We start from the raw sequence: 21,741 nt of genomic DNA, 5'->3' as shown, positions 1-21,741 counted from the left end.
AAAATGTTTAAATTTCATCTTACGCTTACCCGAACTAGGGAAAACAGATAAAGCTGCAAATACCGCAGAAGTCATCTGTGCAGCAAAATCCCCTGGCAACTAAACACCCCGAGGAGGTTGAGAAGAAACGGAAGGCACTGTATGAGAAACAATTAAGGCTTGGGACTTTGCGGAAAAAGCTGAGGCATGTCACGCACAGCATTATCCCGAGAAACACTTGGCTCAGAAGAGAGAAACTTGTCTTTAAATTTAGTTTTATTTAGGCATGAGGAACAAAATTTCATAGGCAGAACAATTTGGGCCTCAACATAATAAGCATTTATCCATTGAAATAGACGGATCCTGTTCTGAGTCCATAGCTACGTAAATCAGACCCCACTAAAAATGACAAATTTAGAATTTAAATAAAAAAATTATAACTAAACTGTTCCCACAGAACGTTAAAGCTTTCACATAAACCAAAAATTTAGAAACAAAATGTATTATGCTTAGGGCAAAAGAAACTGTCCCCTGTAAATCAACCTCAGACTGCCTGAGGCTCCTACCGTGACAGGATTGAAAAACCCACTAATAAGAGGAAGCGATACTCTCCTGCTGAGGTACTCTCCTATTGGCAGACGATCTGATAGTCGAAGAGCAAGTCGCAAAGCCGACACTCCCAGACACACTAAGCTCCGATCTGTACTACACGGAAGAACAGAGGAAACGTGAGCGGCTAGAGAAAGGAAACTGTGCCACATCACAAGCGCGTGTTTTTTTTTTTGTTTTTTTGTTTTTTTAACGGCTCAAATTAAAAATAAAAAGTCTTTAAAATCTATATCTTTAAAACCCTTCTCCGGGCTTTATAAATAAGTAAAATATATTTTAAAAAATTAAATTATGTTTACCTTATTTTATTTTCTTCAGATGGATAGAGTCCAAAGCTGCATTCATTACTTTTTGGGAATTCAGAACCTGGCCACCAGGAGGAGGCAAAGACACCCCAGCCAAAGGCTTTAAATACTCCTCCCACTCCCCTCATCCCTCAGTCATTCTGTCGAGGAACAAGGAACAGTAGAAGAAACAGGGTGAAAAGGTGCCAGAAGAACAAAAAACACAGCCGTCCCCCATTAAAAACACGGGCGGGGAGCTGTGGACTCATCAGAAGAAAAAGGAAATTATCAGGTAAGCATAATTTAAGTTTTTCTTCATTAATAGAAAGAGTCCACAGCTGCATTCATTACTTTTGGGAAAATACCCAAGCTATAGAGGATACTGAATGCTAAAACGGGAGGGCACAAGAGGCGGCCTATTCTGAGGACACCAAGCCTGAAACCACAAGCACAGAAAAGATCCTGCTTCGTCCGAAGGCAGAAAACATTTCAAAAAGAAAACCCGGCCCCAAGGACACTGACCCACAGATAGTCCACAAGCCGTACTAGAGTCCACAACACGGACGCAACTGAGCCAACACTCCACCAGAAGATACCATTGCCCAAAGGACGAACCTCAACCACAAACCCCTTCATAGAAAGGGAGGCAACGGAAAACTCCCCCCCCCACACCCAAAAAGAAGAAAAAAAAAAAAAAAAAAAAAAGGAGGACAAGGAGGAACAAACAAGGATTCCAGGAGGACCCCAACAGGGCGCAATAAATCCAAAGAAAGTGGAAAGCTCCAAAAAGCGAGCCACGCTTACAGGGACCCCAAGGTACCCAAAACAAGGGAAGGCAATGCCCAGACTGACAGCACTAAACCACAAGGTTGAAACCACGAACAGAGAAGCAAACTTCACTGAAAAAAATCTGAGCAATCGCCTCGAACAAACGACTGAAACCGTAGTCCCAAGTAACTCAGAATATCGAAATATTCTCACCAACACATGCGTTAACCCCAGAGAAGCAACCTCTGAACACCAAAATGCAGTAGTCATACCAACCAGGATGACTGAAAAAAAGGAAAACACTTGCAGACAAGTAAAAAAACGGCCGGAGATAGAGTAACAACCCCCAACTAGTGGGTACACAAAGGATATCCAAAAGGCGCAAAGCCAACACACGTAGTCAGGCAACAAGGAGTCCAGAACCTTTAAAAAAAGGCTCCCCAGACCTCCACAACAGAGGAGACACAGCTCATCTAAATTCCTAGTCCACACCGGACAAGCCCAAGCAACAGGACTAAGAAAAAGGGGGACAGAAAGGGTCCCATCCACAAGCCCCCATAGAAAAGGGCGGAAAAGGATGGCCCCAGACACCCCAACAGAGCTCAGAATCCTTCCAAAGCACCTACAGATACTTGCAAGGAAGAACCCCTAGAGATAGGTAGAAAAATACATAAGTCCTATGAATCTAGCCAGACACTCTATGGCAGAATCCACATAGGTGTGAGTGGGGTAAGTAGAGCGCTGGAGACAGTGATTCCAGACACCTCACTATAAAAAAGTCCTTCAAACTTAATTTGTGTATTATAAGAAAAAGGGGGGGGGGGGCTGAGGGCGCTAGTGAAAGCTCAAGAAATCTAAAGTGTTATTTTTTGACACAATGTGTATGTTTTGATAGATAAAATTTTCCTAAATAGTTAATCAAGAAATGTAATTTGTAAAACAAAGATTTCTTTCATAAGTATTTGTTCTTATTTAGTTGAAAACAGTAATGCAGTTTTTGCTATATACCGCTTAGAGTACAGTTATGATCGTATCGTATGAGTTACCTTATCCCTTTGTGCACAGTTCAATCACTGCTTCTTTCCTCGATGCGACTGAAGGCTCAGACCCGCCGCATGTTATCGGCGTCTGACGTCACCGTCTGGTCTTTGATCTTCTGGTCCGTAAAATAATAACAGTTTGGCACTTTGGCCTTTCAGAACCAAGGTATTCCAAAAACTCCTGCACTTAGTGTTTTACACGCAGGAAAGGAATACTTAGAAAGCGATGATTTTGATGTGGTAGTTAATAAGCAAAGAAATAACCCGGGTTACACTATCACAACAGTTTTCCAAGAGTCGACGCGTTTCGCTCTATACAGAGCTTTATCAAGAGCTTGATAAAGCTCTGTATAGAGCAAAACACGTCGACTTGTGGTATCCAGTGACTCCTGTGACCCTCAGTGGTATCCAGTGACTTTCAGAAAAGTTGTATACTTCAAGCAATTGGAAAACTGTTGTGACAGTGTAACCCGGGTTATTTCTTTGCTTATCAACAACTACCACATCAAAATCATCGCTTTCTAAGTATTCCTTTCCTGCGTGTAAAACATTAAGTGCAGGAGTTTTTGGAATACCTTGGTTCTGAAAGGCCAAAGTGCCAAACTGTTATTTTACGGACCAGAAGATCAAAGACCAGACAGTGACGTCAGACGCCGATAACATGCGGCGGGTCTGAGCCTTCAGTCGCATCGAGGAAAGAAGCAGTGATTGAACTGTGCACAAAGGGATAAGGTAACTCATACGATAAGTATCTTAACACAACTCTGCTCCCCTTTTGATCCGCCAAGTTTGGGACTTAAATTGAACATTTTATACCTATTTGTTGCAAAGACTTTTTCGCTGTAGCAGAAAATATTGCTGTCAAAAAAAACGGCTACTAGAGATTTTAATTTTTTTTTTCTGTTGCAGAGATTCTTTTGTTGTACCGAAAACATCGTTGTGAAATAACTGGCTATTAGAGATTTATATTTTATTGTCATAAGGTTTTAGCCCTTTTTATATATTTCAGCATTTTATATTGGGGAGACGTCCCCTTATTCTATATCTCAAACCCTTATTCTATAGTTGTATAATTACTTATATTAAGATCCATTTCTCTTATTGGTTTTCTTGCATAAATTTGCACAAACTATATAAATTCACATATAATTTGCATTTAGAAATTTTAAAACACTAACTGATTCGAGGAAATTTACAATTTAACACGCATGAACTTTTCAGCATAGCTCTACTTCTATATATCGTTAAATATGAACAATTGAATGAAAGCATTTATTTGTTGCACAAGAAACATTGCACTTTATTCACATTTGACACTTATGATAAACGATCATAACTGTACTCTAAACGCTATATAGCAAAAACTGCATTACTGTTTTGAACTAAATAAGAATACTTATGAAAGAAATCTTTGTTTTACAAATTACATTTCTTGATTAACTATTTAGGAAAATTTTATCTATCAAAACACATACACATTTTGTCAAAAAATAACACTTTAGATTTCTTAAGCTTTCACTAGCGCCCTCACGCCCCCCCCCCCTTTTTCTTAGAATCCACATAGCACCTACAACGGGCACTCTAAAGGAGAACCTATAAAGTTAAGCGCAACTATGCGGTCCAACATGGAAACTGCAAAATAACAGAAAGAACAGCTCCAGAAAGTGAATCACTCTCTCAACAGGACAAACAACCTGTTCCACCCACCTGCACACAGGTTTTATTGGAATTATGTATTTTGAAGGTGTTGATTGCTCCCTCTAACAGAAGCAAAACAACCCACCTCAAGGGAAGGCACATACAAAAGGACAGCGCACACGCTCACAAGGCCAAAGCCGTAAGTAGAGCCGAACGAAAATCATCCAGGCACCCCTGATGAACATGAAAAAAGGAAAGCACATACCATCAAGAAGAAAGCAGGCCGAAAGGAGCCTAAGTACACAGAGCTCCTGGCCCAGCTGCTAGTAACACAACTAGCAAGACCTTAAGAAATAGACCACGTTCCCTGGAGAAGAGCCGCTTCCGGACCAGTCATAGAGATATAAAAATGTCCTAAAAGAAAGCCAGAGCCCCAGAACTGTTTAGACAAACAATACCCCAGGGAACACCATACGCCGTCTGAATAAAAACAGACTACACCGGGAAGAGGACTAACACGGAGAACGGGTCGAAGACTCAAAAAAAATCCCAACCCAAGGGGAAGAGAATACCCCATACTGAAATTCAACTCCTAAGAGCAACAGGGCACACCAGAACCGAAATGATTCTAAGCCCAACAGGCGTACAGTACCCACACTTCCATAAACAAGGGGAAACATTGGGGACAAAGTCCCCCGAATAGAGAGTCAACAAGGCTAGGCCTCCTCAGTGTACAAAACCAGAGGACAACATCCAGGGAAGAGACTGCATAGCATCCCAACCCCATAAACAACCCCTAGGCATAGCTAGGATAAAAAAAATAGCCTATTATTCCAAAAAGAAACCTCTAACTCCCAGAATAGGAGACCGCAATGCCCTCCCATATGGCAGTCTCAACCCTAAGAAAGAGTCCCCAAAAAAGGAACCAGTCCAATAGCCCTGGAAAGGCAAGACCGCCCAAAACGGCGGCAAAGAGGCCCAACACCTCCAATCCTCAACCCCCGCGGGGAAGGAAAAACACTCAAATCCCGAAGAATCGGAACCTACGGAGTGTGATGGACTGAAACTCCACTGAGTCCCAGACGACCAGCACGAAGACCGATGAGGACTGAACCAGTCCCCCATGCTTCACAGACCCGCAGGCCATCTCAGAATGCTTAGTTGAAACTTGTAAAAACAAGATAAACAATGTAAGCACTCAGCGCCAAAACCAATCCAGCCAGGCAGACAGGCGCCACGTGACCTCAATGAGACCTCAAGGCATAAGGAGCTGAACCTCAGCCCTAACTAGGAAGGCTGAATTAGTCACCCCCAGGGAGGGAGAATATCGCGAGTATCTATTCCAGAAGGAAAAATTCCCAAAGGAATATAAACCAAAACATGAGCTTGTTAAATCAAAGTCATCCTAACCGGATTAAAAAGAAAAGAAAAGGCAACCCATAGGTTAACGCCCAATGAAAAAACAGGCACACCCGCAGGACCAGCCCAACGGAACACTGCCTGTCAAAGCTCAAATAGGAAAGGATACTCAACTCAGAATAAGAAGATTACTTCATCCACTTATAATTCCGAGAGCTATTCAGAGAAGACGACCCAGGACCCCTATATCCATTAAGGGTGGGATCCTCCAACAACGCCAGAATGTGCCGTAGCAGAACACAAAGGCTCGCCAGTCTGTATCGGAAAGCACAGTACACCTCCACCGGAGCCCCAGTCGCTCTCCATGCCTAGGGAATTCGGGTTGACATAACACGAACATAATCTTAGGCATAATCTTAGGCAGACATCTGGAAGCTGCAGATGTGCCAACGACATAAGAATTTGAATATGGAAACGTGCCACAACCTCCGGAAGAAACAAACCACCCTCCAGAGTAGGGAACTCGCCACTCAAAGAACAGAACCCCCAGAGGCGGATGGCTCAGCGACCCCTTGATTTCCCAGACCCGAGGAATTGGGCCCTCTAGAACGGCCTTCAGGACAAAACTGTCATCTGGGCCGGTTTGTATTCGTCACAATAAGTAAAATCTAAATCAGAGACCACTTGAATCATCAGATTCCTTCACAACTGAGACAAAAAGTTTGGGCTAAATTAGACAAAATAAATCTAAACGGCACCTTACACCACCAATGGCTGGGGCACTCACCACCTCTTAGCACCAGACACCAGAATCTTTCCATCACCACATGGTCAGGAAAGAGGCAAAAACTTGACCACGCCCGGTCACAAGGTAGACCGTACAGTCCAAAAAAAAGCATGCCCGACAGTAAAGGCCGAGTCACTTCCAAGGCCGTTATGTTCCCCAAGGCCTCAAGCCAAAGTAACACTACACATAAGCAGGTTGAATCACAAACACGATTACAAAAAATCCTGTTCAATAACCCCTCTTAGGAGATATTAACCCTTGATTCAAAGATACAAAAGGAGTCTCACTGAGACCCTGAATTAAAGTTAGTCCAGCAAGGTGATAGCCTCTCGGGAAAACATATGAAATACATTACATTTATGAGAAAGTAAAATGAAACAATCTTACCGGAATCTACGCCGTGGAGCAGGAACACGGCCCTTCAAGTGTGACAGATAGTAGCGTTGCCTCTGCCATGGACTTGAGAGAAGAAAGCCGGCAGTGAAACTAGTTAACGCTGATTGCTGGTGGAGTGGTTAATATGAGTCCGGACTCTTCCTGCATCTCCGGACTCTAACTTTCACCCATGCTCTCACTGAGAGGCTGACAGGACTACTTAAAACTCGCCGAAAAGTATTACCCTCCATAAGAGACTATCGAAAAACTTCTGACACTTCTCTGCCAACCTCCTGGGACAAAAGGCAAAGAATGACTGGGGGACGAGGGAAGTGGGAAGAGTATTTAAGCCTTTGGCTGGGGTGTCTTTGCCTCCTCCTGGTGGCCAGGTTCTGAATTCCCAAAAGTAATGAATGCAGCTGTGGACTCCTTCCATTTATGTAAAAAAAAAACCTCAACAACCCTCAGCCAAGTAAAATAAGGAAAATTCCAAGCATAGCTCTTCATTAACCCCTTAAGTAAAACTGCCCATAAATGTATCCCTAATCAAATAAAAGATAACTATGTCCCAAATTAGATCCACTTGAGGATTAACCTCTAAAGCGCAGTCTTTCAGTACCTAGAAGGCAAAGGCACTTACCTGGGGATCCAGCTGCAGGGCAGATAACAGCTACTTCGGTGTAACAGGTACTCCCCTCCCTGTAAGGGGACATGTAGGAAAAGAAAGAGCAGAGTAACCAACCCTGGCTTTCTGCAAAGGGGTAGAAAAAAATGTTAGAAGTAAAGCAAAGACTACCTCGCTGCCTTCTAACAACTAAAAGCCACCACTACTCTTACTAAAGAGATTGACATGGACACAGCTAGAACCCAATCCTTGCTTGCAGGGAAAAGAACCCATAAAAGGATTAAATATCTTCAGACACCATCTTCGCACATCCTCCATTGACAGAGGCAAAGAGAATGACTGGGGATTATGGGTAAGGGAAGTTGAATATCCCACTAGTAATTTGAATGAAGTGGAGGACTCTCCATGCCATAGGAAAGAAATTAAGATTAAAACAAAATGCAAAAATAGGAGAACTCTGAGGGAATCAAGCACTAACATTGATTTTTCTATTAGGAAATTATGAATTAAAAATAAAGCCAAATGCAAAAGTAAAACAAAAGTGCTGAGTGTTTGACAAGGTGCTCAAATCAAAAGGTTCTTTGAAGGAAAATATCTAGTTGCTTTGCACTTCCCAAGAAAAAAAAAAAAAAAAAAAAAAAGATAGTCAAAAGTATCTTTCTAAAAATTATTCTTGGTCAAATCATTAAAGGGACAGTCAAGTCCAAAAAAAACTTTCATGTTTTAAATAGGGCATGCAATTTTAAACAACTTCCCACTTTACTTTTATCACCAATTTTGCTTTGTTCTCTTGGTATTCTTAGTTGAAAGTTAAAACTAGGAGGTTCATATGCTAATTTCTTAGACCTTGAAGACTGCCTCTAATCTGAATACATTTTAACCACTAGAGGGCATTAGTTCACATGTTTCATATAGATAACATTGAGCTCATGCACGTAAAGTGACCTAGGAGTGAGCACCGATTGGCTAAACTGCATGTCTGTCAAAAGAACTGAAATAAGGGGGCAGTCAGCAGAAGCTTAGATACAAGATAATTACAGAGGTAAAACGTGTATTATTAAAACTGTGTTGGTTATGCAAAACTGGGGAATGGGTAATAAAAGGGATTATCTTTCTTTTTAACCCCTTAACGACCGAGGACGTGCAGGGTACGTCCTCTAAAAAAATACCCTTAACGACCAAGGACGTACCCTGCACGTCCTCGGTCTGGAAAGCAGCTGGAAGCGATCCTGCTCGCTTCCAGCTGCTTTACAGTTATTGCAGTGATGCCTCAATATCAAGGCATCCTACAATAACCTTTTTAAGCCATCCGGTGCAGAGAGAGCCACTCTGTGGCCCTCTCTGCACCGGAGATCGTTGGCTTACCGCGTTGGTGGGTGGGAGCCGGTGTGGGAGGCGGGTGGTGGCCATCGATGGCCTTGGTGACGTGCAGGGGGGGCGGGATCGTGGGCGTGGATGATCGGGGGCACGCACTGACGCGCGCACGGAAGAGCGGGGGCGGGCGTGTGCACGGGGAGGGAGCGGGAGGGAACCGCTTCACTACAGAAAAAAAGTTAAACAAAAAAATACTAAAAAAACGGGAATAAAAGTTTTTTTTTTAATAAATCAATTAAGGTGTTGGGGTTTGTCTGGGGGGGGGGGGAGCTACACTACAGAATTTTTTTTTTATTTTTTTTTTTTAAACGTTTTTTTCTTGAAACTGGGTACTGGCAGACAGCTGCCAGTACCCAAGATGGCCCCCAATAATGCAGAGGGGGAGGGTTAGAGAGCTGTTTTGGGGGTGGATCAGGGAGGTTGGGGGCTAAGGGGGGATTCTACAAAGCAGCATATGTAAATATGCTAAAAAATAATTAAAAAAAAAACTTTTATTTTAGTACTGGCAGACTTTCTGCCAGTACTTAAGATGGCGGGGACAATTGTGGGGTGGGGGAGGGAAGGGAGCTGTTTGGGAGGGATCAGGGGGTGGGATGTGTCAGGTGGGAGGCTGATCTCTACACTAAAGCTAAAATTAACCCTGCAAGCTGCCTACAAACTACCTAATTAACCCCTTCACTGCTAGCCATAATATACGTGTGATGCGCAGCAGCATTTAGCAGCCTAATTACCAAAAAGCAACGCCAAAGTCATATGTCTGCTATTTCTGAACAAAGGGGATCCCAGGGAAGCATTTACAACCATTTGTGCCATAATTGCACAAGCTGTTTGTAAATAATTTCAGTGAGAAACCTAAAATTGTGAAAAATTTAACTGTTTTTTAAATTTGATCGCATATGGCGGTGAAATGGTGGCATGAAATATACCAAAATGGGCCTAGATCAATACTTGGGGTTGTCTACTACACTAAAATTAACCATACAAGCTCCCTACATGCTCCCTAATTAACCCCTTCACTGCTGGGCATAAAACACGTGTGGTGCGCAGTGGCATTTAGCAGCCTTCTAATTACCAAAAAGCAACGCCAAAGCCATATATGTCTGCTATTTATGAACAAAGGGGATCCCAGAGAAGAATTTACAACCATTTATGCTATAATTGCACAAGCTGTTTGTAAATTATTTCAGTGAGAAACCTAAAGTTTGTGAAAACATTTGTGAAAAAGTGAACAATTTTTTTTATTTGATCGCATTTGGCGGTGAAATGGTGGCATGAAATATACCAAAATGGGCCTAGATCAATACTTTGGGATGTCTTCTACAAAAAATATATACATGTCAACGGATATTCAGGGATTCCTGAAAGATATCAGTGTTCCAATGTAACTAGCACTCATTTTGAAAAAAAAGTGGTTTGGAAATAGCAAAGTGCTACTTGTATTTATGGCCCTATAACTTGCAAAAAAAGCAAAGAACATGTAAACATTGGGTATTTCTAAACACAGAACAAAATTTAGAAACTATTTAGCATGGGATTTTTTGGTGGTTGTAGATGTGTAACAGATTTTGGGGGTCAAAGTTAGAAAAAGTGTTTTTTTTTTTTTTTTCCCTCATATTTTATAAAAAAAAAATTAGAGTAAATTATAAGATATGATAAAAATAATGGTATCTTTAGAAAGTCCATTTAATGGCGAGAAAAACGGTATATAATATGTGTGGGTACAGTAAATGAGTAAGAGGAAAATTATAGCTAAACACAAACACCGCAAAAATGTTAAAATAGCCTTGGTCCCAAACGGACAGAAAATGGAAAAGTGCTGCGGTCATTAAGGGGTTAAACAACAAAAATTCTGGTGTTAACTGTGCCTTTAATGGGATAGTTTTCGGTTTACGCGGATTACCCTTTGCGCATTACATATCCATAGAAGGAGTTCAGGATGCACTTGTGGGCCAGCTGCAAGGACTCGTACAGAATCTCCATATTCTTACATCTTTTTACTTCGGCTGCATCACCACTCTCATATGCAGAAGACAGCTTTTTCTTCCACACCTGAAGAATCCAGAAAAACAGAATTTATGTTTACCTGATAAATTACTTTCTCCAACGGTGTGTCCGGTCCACGGCGTCATCCTTACTTGTGGGATATTCTCTTCCCCAACAGGAAATGGCAAAGAGCCCAGCAAAGCTGGTCACATGATCCCTCCTAGGCTCCGCCTACCCCAGTCATTCGACCGACGTTAAGGAGGAATATTTGCATAGGAGAAACCATATGGTACCGTGGTGACTGTAGTTAAAGAAAATAAATTATCAGACCTGATTAAAAAACCAGGGCGGGCCGTGGACCGGACACACCGTTGGAGAAAGTAATTTATCAGGTAAACATAAATTCTGTTTTCTCCAACATAGGTGTGTCCGGTCCACGGCGTCATCCTTACTTGTGGGAACCAATACCAAAGCTTTAGGACACGGATGAAGGGAGGGAGCAAATCAGGTCACCTAGATGGAAGGCACCACGGCTTGCAAAACCTTTCTCCCAAAAATAGCCTCAGAAGAAGCAAAAGTATCAAACTTGTAAAATTTGGTAAAAGTGTGCAGTGAAGACCAAGTCGCTGCCCTACATATCTGATCAACAGAAGCCTCGTTCTTGAAGGCCCATGTGGAAGCCACAGCCCTAGTGGAATGAGCTGTGATTCTTTCTGGAGGCTGCCGTCCGGCAGTCTCGTAAGCCAATCTGATGATGCTTTTAATCCAAAAAGAGAGAGAGGTAGAAGTTGCTTTTTGACCTCTCCTTTTACCTGAATAAACAACAAACAAGGAAGATGTTTGTCTAAAATCCTTTGTAGCATCTAAATAGAATTTTAGAGCGCGAACAACATCCAAATTGTGCAACAAACGTTCCTTCTTTGAAACTGGTTTCGGACACAGAGAAGGTACGATAATCTCCTGGTTAATGTTTTTGTTAGAAACAACTTTTGGAAGAAAACCAGGTTTAGTACGTAAAACCACCTTATCTGCATGGAACACCAGATAAGGAGGAGAACACTGCAGAGCAGATAATTCTGAAACTCTTCTAGCAGAAGAAATTGCAACTAAAAACAAAACTTTCCAAGATAATAACTTAATATCAACGGAATGTAAGGGTTCAAACGGAACCCCCTGAAGAACTGAAAGAACTAAATTGAGACTCCAAGGAGGAGTCAAAGGTTTGTAAACAGGCTTGATTCTAACCAGAGCCTGAACAAAGGCTTGAACATCTGGCACAGCTGCCAGCTTTTTGTGAAGTAACACCGACAAGGCAGAAATCTGTCCCTTCAGGGAACTTGCAGATAATCCTTTTTCCAATCCTTCTTGAAGGAAGGATAGAATCCTAGGAATCTTAACCTTGTCCCAAGGGAATCCTTTAGATTCACACCAACAGATATATTTTTTCCAAATTTTGTGGTAAATCTTTCTAGTTACAGGCTTTCTGGCCTGAACAAGAGTATCGATAACAGAATCTGAGAATCCTCGCTTCGATAAAATCAAGCGTTCAATCTCCAAGCAGTCAGCTGGAGTGAAACCAGATTCGGATGTTCGAACGGACCCTGAACAAGAAGGTCCCGTCTCAAAGGTAGCTTCCAAGGTGGAGCCGATGACATATTCACCAGATCTGCATACCAAGTCCTGCGTGGCCACGCAGGAGCTATCAAGATCACCGACGCCCTCTCCTGATTGATCCTGGCTACCAGCCTGGGGATGAGAGGAAATGGCGGGAACACATAAGCTAGTTTGAAGGTCCAAGGTGCTACTAGTGCATCCACTAGAGCCGCCTTGGGATCCCTGGATCTGGCCCCGTAGCAAGGAACTTTGAAGTTCTGACGAGAGGCCATCAGATCCATGTCTGGAATGCCCCACAGGTGAGTGACTTGGGCAAAGATTTCCGGATGTGGTTCCCACTCCCCCGGATGCAATGTCTGACGACTCAGAAAATCCGCTTCCCAATTTTCCACTCCTGGGATGTGGATAGCAGACAGGTGGCAGGAGTGAGACTCCGCCCATAGAATGATTTTGGTCACTTCTTCCATCGCTAGGGAACTCCTTGTTCCCCCCTGATGGTTGATGTACGCAACAGTTGTCATGTTGTCTGATTGAAACCGTATGAACTTGGTCCTCGCTAGCTGAGGCCAAGCCTTGAGAGCATTGAATATCGCTCTCAGTTCCAGAATATTTATCGGTAGAAGAGATTCTTCCCGAGACCAAAGACCCTGAGCTTTCAGGGATCCCCAGACCGCGCCCCAGCCCATCAGACTGGCGTCGGTCGTGACAATGACCCACTCTGGTCTGCGGAATGTCATCCCTTGTGACAGGTTGTCCAGGGACAGCCACCAACGGAGTGAGTCTCTGGTCCTCTGATTTACTTGTATCTTCGGAGACAAGTCTGTATAGTCCCCATTCCACTGACTGAGCATGCACAGTTGTAATGGTCTTAGATGAATGCGCGCAAAAGGAACTATGTCCATTGCCGCTACCATCAACCCGATCACTTCCATGCACTGAGCTATGGAAGGAAGAGGAACGGAATGAAGTATCCGACAAGAGTCTAGAAGTTTTGTTTTTCTGACCTCTGTCAGAAAAATCCTCATTTCTAAGGAGTCTATAATTGTTCCCAAGAAGGGAACCCTTGTTGACGGGGATAGAGAACTCTTTTCCACGTTCACTTTCCATCCGTGAGATCTGAGAAAGGCCAGGACGATGTCCGTGTGAGCCTTTGCTTGAGGAAGGGACGACGCTTGAATCAGAATGTCGTCCAAGTAAGGTACTACCGCAACGCCCCTTGGTCGTAGCACAGCTAGAAGGGACCCTAGTACCTTTGTGAAAATCCTTGGAGCAGTGGCTAATCCGAAAGGAAGCGCCACGAACTGGTAATGTTTGTCCAGGAATGCGAACCTTAGGAACCGATGATGTTCCTTGTGGATAGGAATATGTAGATACGCATCCTTTAAATCCACCGTGGTCATGAATTGACCTTCCTGGATGGAAGGAAGAATAGTTCGAATGGTTTCCATCTTGAACGATGGAACCTTGAGAAACTTGTTTAAGATCTTGAGATCTAAGATTGGTCTGAACGTTCCCTCTTTTTTGGGAACTATGAACAGATTGGAGTAGAACCCCATCCCTTGTTCTCTTAATGGAACTGGATGAATCACTCCCATTTTTAACAGGTCTTCTACACAATGTAAGAACGCCTGTCTTTTTATGTGGTCTGAAGACAACTGAGACCTGTGGAACCTCCCCCTTGGGGGAAGTCCCTTGAATTCCAGAAGATAACCTTGGGAGACTATTTCTAGCGCCCAAGGATCCAGAACATCTCTTGCCCAAGCCTGAGCGAAGAGAGAGAGTCTGCCCCCCACCAGATCCGGTCCCGGATCGGGGGCCAACATTTCATGCTGTCTTGGTAGCAGTGGCAGGTTTCTTGGCCTGCTTTCCCTTGTTCCAGCCTTGCATTGGTCTCCAAGCTGGCTTGGCTTGAGAAGTATTACCCTCTTGCTTAGAGGACGTAGCACTTTGGGCTGGTCCGTTTTTACGAAAGGGACGAAAATTAGGTCTATTTTTTGCCTTGAAAGGCCGATCCTGAGGAAGGGCGTGGCCCTTACCCCCAGTGATATCAGAGATAATCTCTTTCAAGTCAGGGCCAAACAGCGTTTTCCCCTTGAAAGGAATGTTTAGTAGCTTGTTCTTGGAAGACGCATCAGCCGACCAAGATTTCAACCAAAGCGCTCTGCGCGCCACAATAGCAAACCCAGAATTCTTAGCCGCCAACCTAGCCAATTGCAAAGTGGCATCTAGGGTGAAAGAATTAGCCAATTTGAGAGCATTGATTCTGTCCATAATCTCCTCATAAGGAGGAGAATCACTATCGAGCGTCTTTATCAGCTCATCGAACCAGAAACATGCGGCTGTAGCGACAGGGACAATGCATGAAATTGGTTGTAGAAGGTAACCCTGCTGAACAAACATCTTTTTAAGCAAACCTTCTAATTTTGTATCCATAGGATCTTTGAAAGCACAACTATCCTCTATGGGTATAGTGGTGCGTTTGTTTAAAGTGGAAACCGCTCCCTCGACCTTGGGGACTGTCTGCCATAAGTCCTTTCTGGGGTCGACCATAGGAAACAATTTTTTAAATATGGGGGGAGGGACGAAAGGAATACCGGGCCTTTCCCATTCTTTATTAACAATGTCCGCCACCCGCTTGGGTATAGGAAAAGCTTCTGGGAGCCCCGGCACCTCTAGGAACTTGTCCATTTTACATAGTTTCTCTGGGATGACCAACTTTTCACAATCATCCAGAGTGGATAATACCTCCTTAAGCAGAATGCGGAGATGTTCCAACTTAAATTTAAATGCAATCACATCAGGTTCAGCCTGTTGAGAAATGTTCCCTGAATCAGAAATTTCTCCCTCAGACAAAACCTCCCTGGCCCCATCAGACTGGGTTAGGGGCCCTTCAGAGATATTAATATCAGCGTCGTCATGCTCTTCAGTATCTAAAACAGAGCAGCCACGCTTACGCTGACAAGGGTTCATTTTGGCTAAAATGTTTTTGACAGAATTATCCATTACAGCCGTTAATTGTTGCATAGTAAGGAGTATTGGCGCGCTAGATGTACTAGGGGCCTCCTGAGTGGGCAAGACTCGTGTAGACGAAGGAGGGAATGATGCAGTACCATGCTTACTCCCCTCACTTGAGGAATCATCTTGGGCATCATTGTCATTATCACATAAATCACATTTATTTAAATGAATAGGAATTCTGGCTTCCCCACATTCAGAACACAGTCTATCTGGTAGTTCAGACATGTTAAACAGGCATAAACTTGATAACAAAGTACAAAAACGTTTTAAAATAAAACCGTTACTGTCACTTTAAATTTTAAACTGAACACACTTTATTACTGCAATTGCGAAAAAACATGAAGGAATTGGTCAAAATTCACCAAATTTTCACCACAGTGTCTTAAAGCCTTAAAAGTATTGCACACCAAATTTGGAAGCTTTAACCCTTAAAATAACGGAACCGGAGCCGTTTTAAACTTTAACCCCTTTACAGTCCCTGGTATCTGCTTTGCTGAGACCCAACCAAGCCCAAAGGGGAATACGATACCAAATGACGCCTTCAGAAAGTCTTTTCTAAGTATCAGAGCTCCTCTCACATGCGACTGCATGCCATGCCTCTCAAAAACAAGTGCGCCACACCGGCGCGAAAATGAGGCTCTGCTTAAGCTTTGGGAAAGCCCCTAAGGAATAAGGTGTCTAATACAGTGCCTGCCGATATTATTATATCAAAATACCCAGATAAAATGATTCCTCAAGGCTAAATATGTGTTAATAATCAATCGATTTAGCCCAGAAACAGTCTACAGTCTTAATAAGCCCTTGTGAAGCCCTTATTTATGATCGTAATAAACATGGCTTACCGGATCCCATAGGGAAAATGACAGCTTCCAGCATTACATCGTCTTGTTAGAATGTGTCATACCTCAAGCAGCAAGAGACTGCACACTGTTCCCCCAACTGAAGTTAATTGCTCTCAACAGTCCTGTGTGGAACAGCCATGGATTTTAGTTACGGGTGCTAAAATCATTTTCCTCATACAAACAGAAATCTTCATCTCTTTTCTGTTTCTGAGTAAATAGTACATACCAGCACAATTTCAAAATAACAAACTCTTGATTGAATAATAAAAACTACAGTTAAACACTAAAAAACTCTAAGCCATCTCCGTGGAGATGTTGCCTGTACAACGGCAAAGAGAATGACTGGGGTAGGCGGAGCCTAGGAGGGATCATGTGACCAGCTTTGCTGGGCTCTTTGCCATTTCCTGTTGGGGAAGAGAATATCCCACAAGTAAGGATGACGCCGTGGACCGGACACACCTATGTTGGAGAAAGAAGAGTTTTAGAAAAACCAATACAACAGTGCTATAGTCTTGGATGGAAGCTCTTGCATTCTTGTAAATTCCACAAAAAACAAACAAACCAGTAACAACAATTATCATCACCAAAAAAATTTATAATAATGAGGGCCTTAATATTGTACCAAATAAAAATACAACTAAGAAAAGAAAAATTAAATATTTAAATTGTATTATGTGGCCTTAGACATAAGTGAATTTTTAAATCCATATAAGCTACATTTCAAATCTCAGTTGATACATTTTGCTATAGTCATTCATTTACAAAATGCTTATATTAACTGATGTCTATTAGAATCACATAGAGACATTACTAGATTACGTTCTATTTAAATTCACATGCAAGTTGCCTTGACACTATTTAAGTAGCATGTCAGATGCCTGTATATTCAAAAATAAAAAATAAATCTCAAAGTTCTTTGGCCTACAGAAGACATATGAGGAAACAGATTATTTGGTTTTTAGAGTTTCATTTATCTTTTACAAGAGGAACACTTACTTTGTGCAAGCCCTTAAATTCATATCTACGATCTCTGAAGGCTCGTACGGTGTCCACATAAAAGGAGTTCTCCCGCTGGCAAATTGTGGTGACTCTGTCCTCCAACCTGGTTACATGTATTTTCTTATAAGCCTTCCGGCAGTAATCTAATTGGGCAAATAGTTTGGAATAGCTACTTTAATGGTGATTAACGTTATTCTACTAGTGAAATGCTAAAAAAAAAAAAAAAAAAAAGAGAATTATTGTTAAAAAAGATAGATAACCCCTTTATTACCATTACCCAGTTTTGTATAACCAACATGGTTATAGTAATACACTTTTTACCTCCGATTACCTTGTATCTAAGCCTCCGCAGACTGCCTCATTTCAGTTCTTTTGACAGACTCATTTTAGCCAATCAGTGCGGGAGTGTGCACAACGTTATCGGATACACATAAAGTTGAGCTGTCTAGCTGTGAACTGAGATAAGAGGCGACCTGCAAAGGCTTAGAAATTAGCATATGAGCCTACCTAGGTTTAGCTTTCGACAAAGAATACCAAGAGAACAAAGCAAATTTTATAAAAGTAATTTGGAAAGTTGTTTAAAATTGCATGCCCTATCTATAAAAAAAAAAAAAATTAATTAATTTTGACTAGACTGTCCCTATATAAAAAACACAACTTGGCAATCGGAAATACTGCACTTCACCTACCTGCTAAACGCTTTTTCTCATATTTGGCCTGCTCTTCCCGGTTCAGTTCATGAAATGCTCTTGGAGGTTTCCCAGGGAACAGAGGTGGGAATTTCTCTGACTCCAATTGTTGCTGTATGCGGTGATACTCACTTCGGCTGGCAGGCACTGCAAGAAAATTAGTCAAGTGATGAAAGAAAATCTCAGGATGAAACTATAAAAATATATTCAATTAAAGGGACAGTCTACAATAAAATTGTTATGGTTTAAAAAGGATAGATAATGCCTTTACTACCCATTCCCCAGCTTTGCACAACCAACATTGTTATATTAATATACTTTATAACATTTAAACCTCTAAATTTATGCCTGTTTCTAAGCCACTATAGACAGCCTGTTAATCACATGCTTTTGTATTTGCTTTTCACAACCGGAGACTGCTAGTTCACGTGGGCCATATAGATAACTGTGTTCACGCCCGAGGAGTTAAAGATTTAGCACAACAAAGTACTAAATGCAAGTCAATAGATAATAAATAAATAAGTCATGTGATCAGGGGGCTGTCAGAAGATGCTTAGATATAAGGTAATTAAATAGGTTAAAAACATAAATTATGCTTACTTGATAATTTTCTTTTCTTCTGATGGAGAGAGTCCACAGTTGCATTCAATACTTTTGGGGAAAATAAGAACCTGGCTACCAGGAGGAGGCAAAGACACCCCAGCCAAAAGCTTAAATACTCCTCCCACTCCCCTCATCCCCCAGTCATTCTGCCAAGGAACAAGGAACAGTAGAAGAAATATCAGGGTGAAAGGTGCCAGAAGTATAAAAAAAAAGGACGCCCCACAGAAAAATTATGGGTGGGGAGCTGTGACTCTTTCCATCAGAAGAAAAGAAAATTATCAGGTAAGCATAATTTATGTTTTTCTTCTTAAATGGAAAGAGTCCACAGCTGCATTCATTACTTTTGGGAAAACAATATCCAAGCTAGAGAGGACACAATGCCTAGGCGGGACATTGAGGGCACCAAGCCTGAAACCACTGCCCACAAAAAACCCAGCTTCGTCCGAAGCCGAGAAAACTTTAAAAAGGAAAAGGCCCCAAGGACACTGACCCGCAGGTAGTCCAGAGCCTAGCTAGAGACCGCAAAATCGGACTCAACTGAGCCAACAGGCCTCCAGGAGACAACATCGCCCAACTCACCCTCACAAAAGAAGGGAACACCAGCCTAAACTCCCAAAGGGATAGGGCCAGGAGAACAAAGGGCGGAAAAAACGAACAGTCACAATCCATAAAGGAAAACCCCCCATAGCTAGCCCAGCTCACAAGGGCCCAAAACGGTCCCGACAGACAAGGGGACACTACGCCTAGACCAGGAGAAGCCGAAGGTATAGGACCGGGCATAGGGACAGAGAAACATCTCTCTTAAATGTCATGCAAAAGCACCAAAAGACAACAGAAGACTGAGTCCTCACATCGTCTGAACTTGGAACACAGAAGTATTCCACTAAAAAAAAAAAAAAAACGCGTAACAGACCCAGACAAAAAACTGAGTCAAGAACACGCCGCCATCCTCAGGATGACACAGAGAATACTTGCAGAAAGCAAAAGCGGCCAGCAAAAGAACAGATTGCAAAAGACCCTGAGGTGGAGCAATCCCTCTGCTTGTAAGCTTAGGGAGCTAGCTATAGCTACTATACCCACTTAAATCGTGGAAATGACGTCTCTCAGAACCCACTCCCACCCGGGCCAGCCCCAGCAACGGCAGATCTGAAGCAGGGGAACAAAAGAACCCCAAAACCAGCTAAAGACGAGCGGAAGAATGGCAACAGCCAATTCAACAGAGCATGGGTGCAGCACTACTCCTTAGAACTGACAACAGGACCGTAGACCCAAAGGATCTAGCAAAAAAGGTCCAACTTAGTCTTGACACAGAGCCAGCAAGACTCCAAATGGAACAAACAACCCAGAGAGAATATCCCTCTCAGCTAGGGAAACTCACAGGTCCCATCTCCTGATCCAGGAGAAGCCCTAAGAAAAGGACCACATCTCAATAAAAATGAGACTAAGCTCTCACCCAAGAAGGGGAAAGGGCTAAAAAGGCAGCACCTTCCACAAGCCACAGGCTAAAGCTAATCCCCAACTCAGAAGCCCTGTTGAAAGTGATTCCCCTAAAAACTAGCCTGCAAGGCTACCAATGTGCAATAGTAGCAGTAGAGACACTGCAAATCATGCAGAGCAGTGAATTCAATGGATACTACACCAAGGGAAAGTGCTTAAGGTGCAAAACAAGCCCAATGAGCATTCAGAAAACCTGGCCAAAAAAGACCAGGTGAAGTAATCCGAGTAAAAGGACATAGCCCAAGTTTCCAGGAACTCGGGAACCCTGAACCAACCCTTGAGCCTAAAGCCCGGTAACAACTCACAATGGGATCCACAAGGGAAAATGCAGAGTGAAACTCAGCAACTGGAAGCCCCAGGGAGAACAGGTCTGAACCCCCAATTGTTTAAACAAACAATACCAGCAAACTTAACACCTCGTATGAAATAACCCAGACCAAAGGGGATATTAATGCAATATCCAGATTAACCGGGATAACAAGAAAAACTTGCAAGTCCTGACCTAAGGAAGAGACCACCCCTTGCCGAAGTCTCATACTTCAAAGGAGCTAATGCATACGACGACACTAGAGCTTCTAAACTCACCAACAGCCTCAGGACAATAAAGCAAGGGGAAACCTTGAGGACAAAACCACTCGAGCAAAGGCTGGTCTCCACATCAATTCCGTACAAGCGGATGATCACAGGGAGAAAAGGGTGCGAACCATCCCCCGTTCCGGGAGGAACACCAAGCAAGCCCAAGGAGACCACGCTCAGTGTCCCTAAAAAGGAGACCTAACATGGAGACCTCATAGGAAGACCAAAAAGTCTCAGAAAAACAGCTAGACTGTACATTCGATGTGCAATAGCTGCAGCTGGTTACATTCTGTAAACCATCCGCTGCAAGGCAGCTGAAGTACCCTTCAAACTACTAGCTGCTGAGGACCAAGTCCAAAAGGACAATCCCCAAGCCTCAAAAGAAAAAAGGCCAAACCACTCACTCAACAGTAAGAAGGCGGTAAGCCCTCCAACTCTCCACCATGTGGGGGAGGAACTCTAGGGTCTGACATACCAGACACAAGAGTGACGCAGCGGAAACTCCTCTGACCCAGTCATCCAAAATGAAGGCTATAAGGACTGAGACAACCCTTCCTGCCTTGCAAACCCACAGGTCCTCTAGACTGCTTAGTTGAATGTAAAACAAATGATAACATAAGCACTCAGCACCTCGACCGGACCAGACAATCACAGTGCCACGTGTCTGAACAGCCACAAGACAGAACCGAACCCAACAAGACCAGCCTGCAACCTAGGTCCTAACCGTCAAGCTGCATAAATCGTCCCTCAGAGGGGAAGAAGGGAATACAGACAAACATAGGACTAATATGTCCCCAAAAACACTTCCGCAGAAGTAACAAAGTATCGATCCCAGTTTAAGATTCCCAAAGGAAAATAAACAAATTAAAAGACATCCTAATTGGATAAAAAGAAAATATAAGGCAACCCGTAGGTTAACGCCCAAGAAGACAACAGGACTACAGCGGGACCAGCCAAACAGAGCCCTAATCTTCTGAAAAACTGGGAAGGATCTCAAAAAGAACAGTCAGGAGATTACATCATCCCCACATGTCTAATGAGTGCACCATTCGAAGCAGACTGAAAATTCCCGTATACGAGAA

General features: G+C 42.8%; 1 protein-coding gene across 1 annotated transcript in view; it reads right to left on the bottom strand.

Annotated features, from left to right (window-relative positions):
- Positions 1 to 21,741, bottom strand: part of POLE (DNA polymerase epsilon, catalytic subunit) — a 571,199-nt gene that overhangs the window by 389,318 nt on the left and 160,140 nt on the right. The window contains exons 19-21 of the mRNA XM_053702214.1: positions 17,984 to 18,130; positions 17,292 to 17,437; positions 10,739 to 10,887 (exon numbers count right to left, since the gene is read on the bottom strand). Of these exons, the coding sequence (XP_053558189.1) occupies positions 10,739 to 10,887; positions 17,292 to 17,437; positions 17,984 to 18,130 (442 nt within the window). The remainder of the gene's footprint in view (positions 1 to 10,738; positions 10,888 to 17,291; positions 17,438 to 17,983; positions 18,131 to 21,741) is intronic.

The sequence above is a fragment of the Bombina bombina genome, chromosome 2, assembly GCF_027579735.1.
Source record: "Bombina bombina isolate aBomBom1 chromosome 2, aBomBom1.pri, whole genome shotgun sequence".
Lineage (NCBI taxonomy): Eukaryota > Metazoa > Chordata > Amphibia > Anura > Bombinatoridae > Bombina > Bombina bombina.
Note: the sequence above shows the minus strand (reverse complement) of the source record. Positions and strands in the feature narration are given on the sequence as shown.